Source organism: Chanodichthys erythropterus, chromosome 8 (assembly GCF_024489055.1).
Source record: "Chanodichthys erythropterus isolate Z2021 chromosome 8, ASM2448905v1, whole genome shotgun sequence".
Classification (NCBI taxonomy): domain Eukaryota; kingdom Metazoa; phylum Chordata; class Actinopteri; order Cypriniformes; family Xenocyprididae; genus Chanodichthys; species Chanodichthys erythropterus.
Window position 1 is genome coordinate 44,434,837 of NC_090228.1, and position 12,704 is coordinate 44,447,540.

At 37.5% G+C, this 12,704-nt stretch overlaps 1 protein-coding gene across 1 annotated transcript; it reads right to left on the reverse strand.

Moving 5' to 3' along the window:
• Positions 1-7,861: 7,861 nt before the first annotated feature.
• On the reverse strand, positions 7,862-9,677 carry LOC137025045 (aerolysin-like protein). Its single transcript, XM_067393063.1, has 2 exons — positions 9,635-9,677; positions 7,862-8,826 (listed from the first exon to the last, which is right to left on the reverse strand). Exon 2 carries the CDS (start codon positions 8,807-8,809, stop codon positions 7,862-7,864), a length of 948 nt encoding a protein of 315 aa, XP_067249164.1. The 5' UTR covers positions 8,810-8,826; positions 9,635-9,677.
• Positions 9,678-12,704: the final 3,027 nt, after the last annotated feature.

Sequence of the window (12,704 nt, forward strand, 5' to 3'; positions counted from 1 at the left end):
TTCCCTTAGCAGAGCCAGCTCTGCTGTCACCTGTCAGATGAGTCTCCCCCTAACCAGGTGGAGCCATCCCAGGGACTCCATATGCGTACTGCCCCCCCGGGCCAGTCCATGTGTGTATTCCCACGTAAACTCCTCCCCCATTGGGTAGGTAGTGGTTTCCGCAGCGTCCCTTACGGGTTCGCTTCCCCAGTGTGTCTAGTTTACTTAGTGGGTAGTGGTTAGACAGCAGTAGACTCTCTCGGTGTAAGCTCGCCCCCTTCACCGCCAGCCGGTGCCATGGGCGGCTGAGCTTGTGCTGGGCACTGGAAGGGGTTTCGTAACTGTGGCGCTTTAGTTGGGATCCCAATTCGTCGGTCACTACTGACGTACGTCGAACGTGACCGACTGAAAGGGAACGTCTCGGTTACGTATGTAACCCTCGTTCCCTGAAGGAGGGAACGGAGACGTACGTCCCGTCGCCACAGTTTCTGTACCCTCGCTGTAGTGCGGACACCAGTTGTCTCCTCAGCGAAAAACAGAGTGCGATTGCATCTGCTTCCTATTTATATACACCTGTCGGGGGCGGTGCGCATTATGCAAATATCGCACGCCAATTCCATTGGCTTGTTTTAGTTTACACGAAGATGATAGGGCTCTCTAAGCGATATCCCAATTCGTCGGTCACTACTGACGTACGTCTCCGTTCCCTCCTTCAGGGAACGAGGGTTACATACGTAACCGAGACGTTTAGTGTTGATGGCAAATGTTGTTTAGAGAAACATGTCTCCAACTACTATGATCAATTGATGATGAACAATGCATCAAAAAGGGGGAAGGTAACTAAAGAATGTATGGCTGAAGAGAAAATATGCCTAAAAATTTTAAATTAGGTTGGAAGAGCTATTGCAAAGCAATGTTTTCTATTTTCTATTATGTTTTCTATTTCTATCCGTATCCTGTCTAAAATTTTCATGTAGGTGAAATCAGCTCAAGGAATTCCAAATCACCACTGAGGCTGGACAATGATACATCATGGGCTACAAAATGGATCTGTTGTGATAAGATGTTATAGAACCTAAATTTGCATGCTATATGTCTGTAAAATGAAGGATTTCTATGATTGGGTGATGTATCTGAATTTGTTGTTTGTATGAAGATCAGAAATGAGGAGCATAAATGTGACAAGAATAAGATACTTTAATATGAATATGGATGATTAGTGGTTAATCCTTGAAGAATGTGATAGTAAAATGTGACCGAGGTATTTGACTTCATGGTAAAGCCCATTCTTTATCTATCCTATTTAGCTTGCTAAAACAGAGGGTCTATCCCCACAGAAAAAGCCTTAAGCATTTTCTGACTTTCTTCACAAATTTAAGAGTGTGATGTGAAATGAAGTAGAAGTAATGATTAGTTATCAATGAATGATAAGAAGAGGGAATTGTTGTGGAAATTAAAATTTTTCATATGCTTTTTACCTGTATTCTTGTGAAATATGATGCTTACGGAACATGGCATGATGTTGGCTTAAGTGGTAATGTTTAACATAGTGTTAACATAGATGTTGGAAATAGAAATAGCAAGATATGGTATGGGGAAATGCAAGATGTATGTTAAAAACATGTCTGTGTTAACAATGTGTGGAAAGTTACAGCCACTAAGGGATGTTCCAAATATGGTAAAAGGACAGAGGCTTCGGCCTTGGAGGTTAGAGATATAAAAGTGAGAGGAAGCTTTCGTTCTTGGTCTTACACTTTGCAGCTACTTGTGTTTCTGTATGACCTGTCTGACCTTTCTTGCAAGAAATAAAAGCTTTAAAGACAGTTGGACGTGTTTATCTCTTATGCAGTAGAGTCGGAGATGATTTTTGCCACAACACTTTGCTCATGAAGATCAACTGTGACTTGACTTTGTGTTGTTGTTGTTATGGCCGCCATTTTGTGAGTGTTCTCCTTAGCGGCAACCATTACATGATTCACCATGGTGTTGCATTTCTCTGCGACACCCACAGTAAATGGAGAGCCAACAGACAATAAAGCATAATCCAAGAAATGACTGAGGGAGGAACGGGGTCCATTTCTAACTAATTGTTCTTTGAGTGGTTGGTTAACACCCTCACAGAAAAAGTCAATGAGTGCACAGTCAGGCAGATCTGAATAATATGCAATGTCCAAGTATTCAGTGATGTAATCATCGATTGATCATGTGCCCTGCTTGATACATAATAGTGAATATGCAATGTCCATATCGGGCCAATGTTCTCCTGAAAAGCCACTGGACCCTTGTGTTGGCGAGGTCTTCTGTAACAAGGCGGGACTCAGGGTAAGATCCATCTGCAGGCTTTTATCAAACAGAGTTCGTAGTAAGACAGGCAATGGTCAAACACTGGCAAACAGGTATGGCAGAGAGCAGGCAGAATCGTAGTCGAGGAACAGGCAATGAATCAGGGCAGGCAGATATCATTCACAAAACCAGGAAACAATTAACAGTCCAAAGGGTCCAAAGGGCAGACGAAAGAGATTCATACACGGGGAACAGACAGGATCAGAAACAGGCAGACAGACAGGGTAAATAACGCTTAGAATTGTCACAAGAATAAACAACCTCACAAAGTGTGTGAGGGTGTGTGTGAATTAAATAGTCCAGATAATGTGCTGCAGCAGTATGTGGCAATTGGTGATTGGTGGAGAGAGTGCAGGTGATTGCCAGGGAGAATTGTGGGAAATGTAGTCCGGGAATGACTGGGAACGTGACAAATACATATTTAGGTGCCTTCATTCAGCTTGTATCAAATGTGTTTGGCTTATAGGTGTGATGCTTATTATCTTTTTTTTTTTTTGGAATACTTGATTGTTTCTCTGAGTGTTTTAATTTGAGTTTACTTGCATAAGCCACTTTTCATTAGAAGTCATGCTCTATAATTTTGTGCTGTAAAAGAAAAGTTTAAACTTTTTTTGTTTCAAGTTTAAAGTTGTTTACTGATACATACAACAAAAATAAAATATTTCATCAGAAAAAATATTATCTTCTGTGTGTACATTAATAATTAATAAATACATGATTCACATGTGTTCACTTTACATTAAGATTCACTTTCACATGTTATTAATGTTTATAACTCATTAATAAATGGTTCGCGTGTTCACTTTACATTAAGGTTCATTTTCACAGGTTATTAATGTTTATAACTCATTAATAAATGGTTCACATGTGTTCACTTTACATTAAGATTCACATGCACATGTTATTAATGTTTATAACTCAAAAAATGGTTCACAGGTTTCCACTTTACATTAAGATTCACTTTAACAGGTTTTTAATGTTTATAATTCATGAATAAATGGATCACATGTGTTCACTTTACATTAAGGTTCACTTTAACAGGTTATTAATGTTTATAACTCATGAATAAATGGTTCACAAGTCATTCATTATTCATTATTTCATTATTAATATCTCATCAAGTTATAGTTATTATCTTATGTTTTAATTTAAAAATAAAGGTGGAATTTCATATTTTAACAATATGCCAACAACACAAGCCATTACGATGCGTCAGTAACAAATATGTTGAAGCCAAGTGAAATTAAATGACAGGTTCAAAAGAGCACCTAAAGTTCATCTTTGCAGTGACTGTTGATTCCCACTGAGCAAAACATCTGGCTGAATCATTGTGATGAATGAAGTGAAGAAACAGTAGAAATTACTACTATTTTTAAACATATTAACATATTTTCAGAGCTTCTGAAAGTGACTCAATAAATAGGTGCGGAGGGATTTATAATTCTCACTCGACCTGTCTGTACAGGTGCTGGTCATATAATTAGAATATCATCAAAAAGTTGATTTATTTCACTAATTCCATTTAAAACGTGAAACTTGTATATTAAATTCATTCATTCATTACACACAGACTGATATATTTCAAATGTTTATTTCTTTTAATTTTGATGATTATAACTGACAATTAAGGAAAATCCCAAATTCAGTATCTCAGAAAATTAGAATATTGTGAAAAGGTTCAATATTGAAGACACCTGGTGCCACAATCTAATCAGCTAATTAACTCAAAACACCTGCAAAGGCCTTTAAATGGTCTCTCAGTCTAGTTCTGTTGGCTACACAATCATGGGGAAGACTTGACAGTTGTCCAAAAGACGACCATTGACACCTTGCACAAGGAGGGCAAGACACAAAAGGTCATTGCAAAAGAGGCTGGCTGTTCACAGAGCTGATAGGTATTAAGTCATACCTATCAGACCGTCACAATTTTGTTTATATAAACGGGGAAAAATCTAAGATAACGATAGTAAACTATGGAGTGCCGCAAGGATCTGTGTTAGGACCTCTGCTATTTTCAATCTACATGCTGCCACTCGGCAATATTATAAGAAAACATGGGATTAGTTTCCACTGCTATGCCGATGATACTCAGTTATATATATATCATCACGACCAGATGAAATCTCTAAATTATCCAAACTGACAGAGTGTGTTAAAGAAGTAAAACATTGGATGAATAGTAATTTTCTTCTATTAAATTCAGATAAGACTGAAGTATTACTTATTGGGCCAAAAACCTGTACACAGAATCTCTCAGACTACAATCTGCATTTAGAAGGATGTACTGTTACTCCATCCTCGACAGTTAAAGACCTGGGTGTTATATTAGACGGCAACTTGTCCTTTGAAAATCATATTTCATATGTTACAAAAACAGCCTTCTTTCACCTCAGAAACATTGCTAAAATACGGAATATGTTATCTATTTTGATGCAGAAAAGTTAGTTCATGCTTTCATGACGTCTCGACTAGATTACTGTAATGCATTATTAGCTGGTTGTCCTGCTTCCTCAATAAACAAGCTACAATTAGTACAAAATGCAGCTGCTAGAGTTCTTACCAGGTCAAGAAAATATGATCATATAACACCAATCTTATCATCTATACACTGGTTACCCATTAAGTTCCGTATCGATTATAAAGTATTGCTAATGACCTATAAGGCTCTAAATGGTTTAGCTCCTGTATACTTAACCAATCTTCTATCGCCCTACAATCCTTCACGCTCTTTAAGATCACAAAACTCTGGACTTCTGGTTGTACCTAGGATATCTAAGTCCACTAAAGGAGGGAGAGCGTTTTCACATTTGGCTCCTAAAATCTGGAATAGCCTTCCTGATAATGTTCGGGGCTCAGACTCTCTCACCCAGTTTAAATCTAGATTAAAGACGCATTTCTTTAGCCAAGCATTCACATAACGCATCTCATATCAGATCAACTGCACATGACTATCTTTGCTTAAAGTTATGAACAGCAGCTACACTAATTGTTCTCCTTTTGCTTTTCTGTTTTACCTCGGGACACCCGCCCTGAGGTGACTAGAGAGTACATCAGCTTCAGCTTGTATCCAGCCTCTTAAGAAGACCTCAGATGACCATCACCTGTGAAGAAATGGCGCCAGCTCCTGCGAGGACTTCAGGAGACGCAATCATCTAGATCAACATTCACATTGCACAATCTCTATATCCTAATTTATTGTTAATGTAATTCATTTTCCAGGAGCTCATTACTTCTACCTTCAGTTAAACTGCTAACAGTGATTGTAATTACATAAAGTATATTATTTGCTAATTACATTCTTTAAATTGTAATGTTGACATCCATTTTCTGTAAAGCTGCTTTGAAATGATATGTATCGTGAAAAGCGCTATACAAATAAATTTGAATTGAATTGAATTGTTCACAGAGCTCTGTGTCAAAGCACATTAATAGAGAGGCGAAGCGAAGGAAAAGATGTGGTAGAAAAATGTGTACAAGCAATAGGGATAACCGCACCCGGAAGAGGATTGTGAAACAAAACCCATTCAAAAATGTGGGGGAGATTCACAAAGAGTAGACTGCAGCTAGAGTCAGTGCTTCAAGAACCACTACGCACAGACGTATGCAAGACATGGGTTTCAGCTGTCGCATTCCTTGTGTCAAGCCACTCTTGAACAACAGACAGCGTCAGAAGCGTCTAAAGACAAAAAGGACTGGACTGCTGCTGAGTGGTCCAAAGTTATGTTGTCTGATGAAAGTAAATTTTGCATTTCCTTTGGAAATCAGGGTCCCAGAGTCTGGAGGAAGAGAGGAAAGGCACACAATCCACGTTGCTTAAATTCCAGTGTAAAGTTTCCACAGTCAGTGATGGTTTGGGGTGCCATGTCATCTGCTGGTGTTGGTCCACTGTGTTTTCTGAGGTCCAAGGTCAACGCAGCCGTATACCAGGAAGTTTTAGAGCACTTCATGCTTCCTGCTGCTGACCAAATTTATGGAGATGCAGATTTCATTTTCCAACAAGACTTGGCACCTGCACACAGTGCCAAAGCTACCAGTACCTGGTTTAAGGACCATGGTATCCCTGTTCTTAATTGGCCAGCAAACTAGCCTGACCTTAACCCCATAGAAAATCTATGGGGTATTGTGAAGAGGAAGATGCGATATACCAGACCCAACAATGCAGAAGAGCTGAAGGCCACTATCAGAGCAACCTGGGCTCTCATAACACCTGAGCAGTGCCACAGACTGATCGACTCCATGCCACGCCGCATTGCTGCAGTAATTCAGGCAAAAGGAGCCCCAACTAAGTATTGAGTGCTGTACATGCTCATACTTTTCATGTTCATACTTTTCAGTTGGCCAAGATTTCTAAAAATCCTTTCTTGTATTGGTCTTAAGTAATATTCTAATTTTCTGAGATACTGAATTTGGGATTTTCCTTAGTTGTCAGTTATAATCATCAAAATTTCAAAAGAAATAAACATTTGAAATATATCAGTCTGTGTGTAATGAATGAATATAATATACAAGTTTCACTTTTTGAATGGAATTTGTGAAATAAATCAACTTTTTGATGATATTCTAATTATATGACCAGCACCTGTAGTTTGCTTTTGGTTTCATGTCTTACAGGTATATAATACAGTCTCTTTCACTCTAGTGCATAGTCAGTTTTATCTTTACAAGCTGAAGTTGCAAGCATGTCTTCTTTTGGAAAATACTTTTTAGGCAGCATGGGAACACAGGAGAACACAAACCGGAATTCCCCAAGTAAGCGGAAAAAGTGTCTTTTACAGGTTCATTTGACGTTAATACTGTTACGTGCTAATTTTATGTTCTTTCTTAAAGTATGCAATCACACTGAAATAATTTCTGGAGCAGCATCTGTTGGAGGAACAGGTAGGAAGTGGCTCTAATATAACCTTTGTGAAACTAAAGCACATCTAGATTGAACTGTCTAATGTTTTCTCATATCAATTCTTGCATCTCAAAGAATAGAATTGTGTGTTTTTAATTCTTTATTTCAATGTTTGTGTGATATGTTAGGCTGCATTCTTTGATAATCTGCATTAGTCTCAGAGTAACTAGAGATTTTTCAAGTTTGGTAATTACATCAAAATTTAATTGCATCATCCTTTTATATGTTCTTTTTTCTTCTTCCTTAAGCTGTTTGTAATGCGGCCACAACAATGGTGCCTGTGATGCCTCCTCCTGGTAAGTTATATAATCAAGAAATATCTGATTTGGAAATGCCATAAAAGTTTATTAAAAGTCCTTAAAAAAACACATCACCACAAAATGTTAAGACAGATTGTCTTCTTAATGTTGAGACAGATTATATATATATATATATATATATATATATATATATATATATATATATATATACACACACACACATACAGTATATAGCTATATATATTTTCCCTGAACACCCAACCCTCCCAATAAAAAAAGAACATCAAACAATTTGGCCTTAATGTAAAACAATTGATACATGATTGACAAAATTAGAAGTAATCAAAAAACTTGTGTGTTACATGTGCAATTTGTCTTAACATTACAGAGGAGATTCCCAAGTCTCCACTTTGATATCAGTGTAAGTGACGCCTCTGTATGTGCCCTTGGTTTCGTACTGTAACACACTGCCATTCTTGCAGGTGATCTGCACTGTGCCAGTGTAAGGCATGTCAAAAGAGGCTCTTCCAATGGTGATGTTAACATCCAACTTCTTCCCTGGTGGCACAGTGACATCAGTAGGCAGAGTTTCAGTTTTCTCATGTGTGTCCTCGTGACTGTGAGTGCTTTCATGTCCAACACTAATACTGTATCCTGCTGTAACTTCTGCAATCTTTGGAACCCCAGCCTTGACTTCCATTTTAAATGTTGCTGTCAAACTTGTACTCACAGACCATGAAGATTTGTGGGTTATTTTCTTTACGATTTCAACTTGTTGTTTTTGAGGGACGGAGGAGCTGTTCTTGTAAGAGAGGGATTCGATTTCTTCTACTGCCACCTTTGGTATCAGTTGGTTGATAGTGGGATAGTTGACATTGGTGAGAACTGCTGATTGAACTGCATTGAGAAACATGAATCCCATGCAGTCAATGTCGGCACCACCTCTTCCTACAACTCCCAAACAAAATCCAGAGCCGACATCAATGGGATATTCTGTTTTTAAACCCCAGCTTGTCATCTTTGCAAAGAATTCTCCCCCAAGAGTGGTTCTGAATTTGATAGCTCCAAGACGTGTTCCTGCTCCGTTCCCCCACAAGGACAGTGAGGTGAAACACTCACCAGGCTGGAACTTGTACTCTTGATGATTTCCAGCTGGTTCTCCAAAAGTCTGAACTCTCCCATCTGAAAGCCAAACCCTGACAGCCTTCACCTGCCATCCTCCAACCCAAACCCCGATCTTCTCTAAACTGGCACCGTTGTTCTCACCAGTAAATGAAAATGGACCACCTCCTTGTCCACCAATTAGCTCTAGAGTTGTTGGGTAGGACATCTTGGAATGAAATTGATCTGAAAATAATAAACACAGATCAGAATTAGCATCAGCTATATACTTTCTTGCAGTGTTTCCCACCCCAGATTGTGGAGACACAACAACTGTACATGTTGGATTGCTTTTTTTAACTGACCCATCCATTTCTGGTCTTCAGGACATGGTTATATTCAGATAGTAAATGTCATATATTAAGTTGGGTGTCCACCTTAGAGATAATTACCATATGTATGATGAAACCATCATACTGTACTTAAAATAAGATATTAATATCATATAATAAAATTTTGTATGTATTTGTTACTACTGCAGAGCTTTATTAAATAATTATGGGATCTCATTCAACGCTTTCAGAATCTTAATTTCGTAAATAATTTTCTTTCTGTAAATTATATTTAAAATTAACATTTTAATGACTATGTTTACTGAACAAAAATTATTTTAATTATCAAAATAAACCAAACGAGGAATAAAACCAAATAGAACAAATTTAGCTAAGTATTAACTTAGATATTATTAAAAACATTATTCTAATTTCTAGTATTTGTATCAATACTTTATGCCTTTTACCCCATGCTGGTTTTACCCTGTGTGGGGTAAAAGGTCCCCTCATACATTTAGATTTTTAAACAGTCAAACAAACCCCCTTTTCCCCCTGTTATCATACACTTTGGGAGTAGTGAAGAGCACATTTTTCTTACGACGTGCCTTTAGCCCATTTGTACCCTATGCGGTGCCAGAAAATGGGGTTGGATAATCTCATGCCGTTTCAGAAACTGTTAGCTACATCTTAAATCAAGAGCCTGTGAGAGGAAGCGTACTTACATGGATGACTGCAGTCTGAACTTCTTCTCGAGAGCAGCTGGTCTGGTCGAAGCTGGAAAAGTGAGATGTGTTTGGTCAGACTGCTGCTTAAATAGAGCTCCAAAAGGGGACAGGCAGTACCTAAAACACACCCCGAGTCAGTGTAATCAGCTCCCCCCACCTCTCACTCACAATTAAACGCAATCTTTTTAAAGATGCATGTGGAAGACTGGAGATTTTGCTTGCTGATAAAATTGCACTAAATTAAAAACATGCACAAAATTGTCCAAAGCAAGAGTCTATCACAAAAAACACTTCAACATTTGCAAAGTGAAAAAAAGTGAAAAGATAAAAATAAAGGGAAAATGAATGACAAATAACCCCGACTGGATTGAATGAAGAGACAGATTTTTTGTAGTTTCTTGTATTTTTTTCCTTGTCATTCATTTTTTTCATGAATTCCCCCCTTTTCCACTCTTTGGTTTGTTTTTAGGACACTTTCCCTTTTTTTCTCACTTTGCAGACGTTAAATTAAAGTAATTTTATAGTGATAGACCCTTGCTTTAGTTCATCTATGTATACATCAGCTCTGGAGAAAACAGTGATGTCATGTGAAAATGCAGACTAAGGATGCTCATATGATTAGCTTAGATTACTGTAAACCAATCACCAGAACAAATCAGAGTGAAGAACACATTGATTTTTACTCAACTGTAAGACTTCAATGAGCATGTATCTTTCTATTCATCAAGAGTCACTCAGTTGTTGTGATGAGTGACCTCCCGGCCGTAAATAACTTCATTTCTTCAAAGAGCAACTTGGAAGTCATATCAAGTCATCTATTGAATTCACCCAATCAGATGTTGCAAGTTGATCTCATGAGTTACCCTCATGTAAATGTTTTCCTTTATCACAATGGTTTGAGTCCCTCTTCACAAGTTTCATACAAATCCATTTTTAAAAGGTCAACCTGACTGTTTATTGGTGAGAAGTATTTATGTATTACACCATGTTTGGTATTGATATTTCGGTAACACTTTACATTAAAGTTCCCTTTGTAAAGGGTTTATAAAGGTGTTTGTTAATGAGTATTAAGTAATTTACAAATGAATAATAAATCATTAATAAGCAGTTATAACTGCATGAATAAAAAGGGCGACTTTAATGCAATACTTGCCAAATAGTGAGCCGTTTTTAACTCACGTGTTATAAATGCTTAATAAATGTATTTATTAACACTTATTTAACCCAAAACCAGATTCCTAGTTTATTTCATGATGCAGCAAAAATTGACTATCATAATTAGACTGAAGGGTGTTTTATTTTTGCTTTTCTTAATAAGATCTCATGACTGACACTTTTCTTACTATGTTGCTTACCAGAAGTTTCTCTTACCCATGATACTCTCCAAAAAGGTCATGATGCCAATCCACAGCAGTGTATAAAAACTGATTTGTTGTTTTTTAAGATGAAATTCCAACTTTATTTTGAAAATAAAACATAAGATAAATGAGAATTTTTATTCCAGTATTAGTTACCTGTGAACCTTAAGAGGCTGCTGAATTGATTATTTGTGCAGTAAGAGAGAGAGACGGCTGGGGTAGAGGCTAGGATATTCTGTCTGTCTGTTATCAATCTGCTAAAGTTTAAACAAAACAATGAGACTAGAACCAAAACAACCCAGCTGACTTTTGTGAAAAAGAATTAAAATGAACAGAGATGTTTTGAGACTGAATAAAAGATCATGTAAGAAACTAAGTGAAGATCTACAGAACAAATGGGAAGTTTAAAGATATGCTTTTAGGATTAACACCAAGAGCAACTTTGAAAGTGAGCAGTTTATAGTCATGTGTGTCTTGTGTGAGTGAGTGTGAGAGTGACTGGACTTTGTTTTGTATGTGTTAGTTTGGGGAAAATCCATAGAGAGTGTATATGTCATTAACTAGTTTGAATGAGTGTTTTATCGTTACAGATGGGTTAAGTGAAATGAGAAATTTGGAGAAGCAGATATTTTGATTGAATCTGATGAAAAGATGATACAGAACATGGGACGAGCTTTAAGTGGATTGTTTATCCAGCTCTGTCTAATGGTAATTATGACTACTGTTGTCATTTATGATGTTGATTTGAATTACTCTCTGGATCAGTAAGTTTAAGTATTTATGGAAAATTGGAATTGTGAAATTGAAGATTGCCGTCCATGGGTTAAAACCCCTTGTCTAAATTCAACTTGGGGTCTGAATTTAAACACTGTCAGCTATGTGTGATCACAATGCGAAATGTAAAAATGTAGACTTGACGGCAGAGAAACAGTGACACACTGGCAGTAAACAAGATTATCCAGAGAGCCCAGTAACCTTCATAGAACAAAGGATGATGAGAAGAAACATCATTGTTGTTTGACTATCCTTGATCAAGTCTGTACACCATGACTTGACCTGCTAGACAAACAATTTGATAACTGTGAGGATGTGTTGTTTGTAGATGGCTCTGTCTTCAGAGACAAAACAACAGACCGGAATGGCGAAGGATAAGTTGTGACCATGGGATGTGAAGTGTTGGATTCAGAGCTACTGTCCTTTAATTATTTGGCATAAGCAGATGAGTTTTGACCCTCACTGGAGGGGGTACACTGACTGAAAGAATTGTAATATCAATTGAGAAACAGAGTAAAGAAAATCATTGCACAGTAAATGAGTGCGCTTCAGAAGTACACCAAGCATTGGCTGAGGTACCTGCTAATTTGAGCTAAACATAAGAATAAAGTGGTCCTGTTTGTCAGAGAGTGTGCTGAGGCTGAGCTTTTATGACAGAAAACAAGGGAGAAGTTAAGGTGGAAAGAATTGTGATTATCTACACAGGTGCTCATTGTTAGGTTGGGGTGGTAGATGATCTTTGGGGTGTTGTGGTTTGAATTTTTGTTTGTGTCCAAACTAATGAAAAAAAAAAAAAGTTTCTGTTTCTTTAGGAAGTGCTGGAGCAGACACAGGAGATTGTGTGTAATCTGTCATCTGAAAATAACCTTGGTTTTTCAAACTCTTTACAGAGCATGTTCAGAGACAGAGAAAGCTGGAGAAAATCTGGTTGCAGA

What these genes read in the sequence shown, in the direction of transcription:
- LOC137025045 (XM_067393063.1), bottom strand. Translation starts at nt 8,809, where the DNA reads ATGTCCTACCCAACAACTCTAGAGCTAATTGGTGGACAAGGAGGTGGT.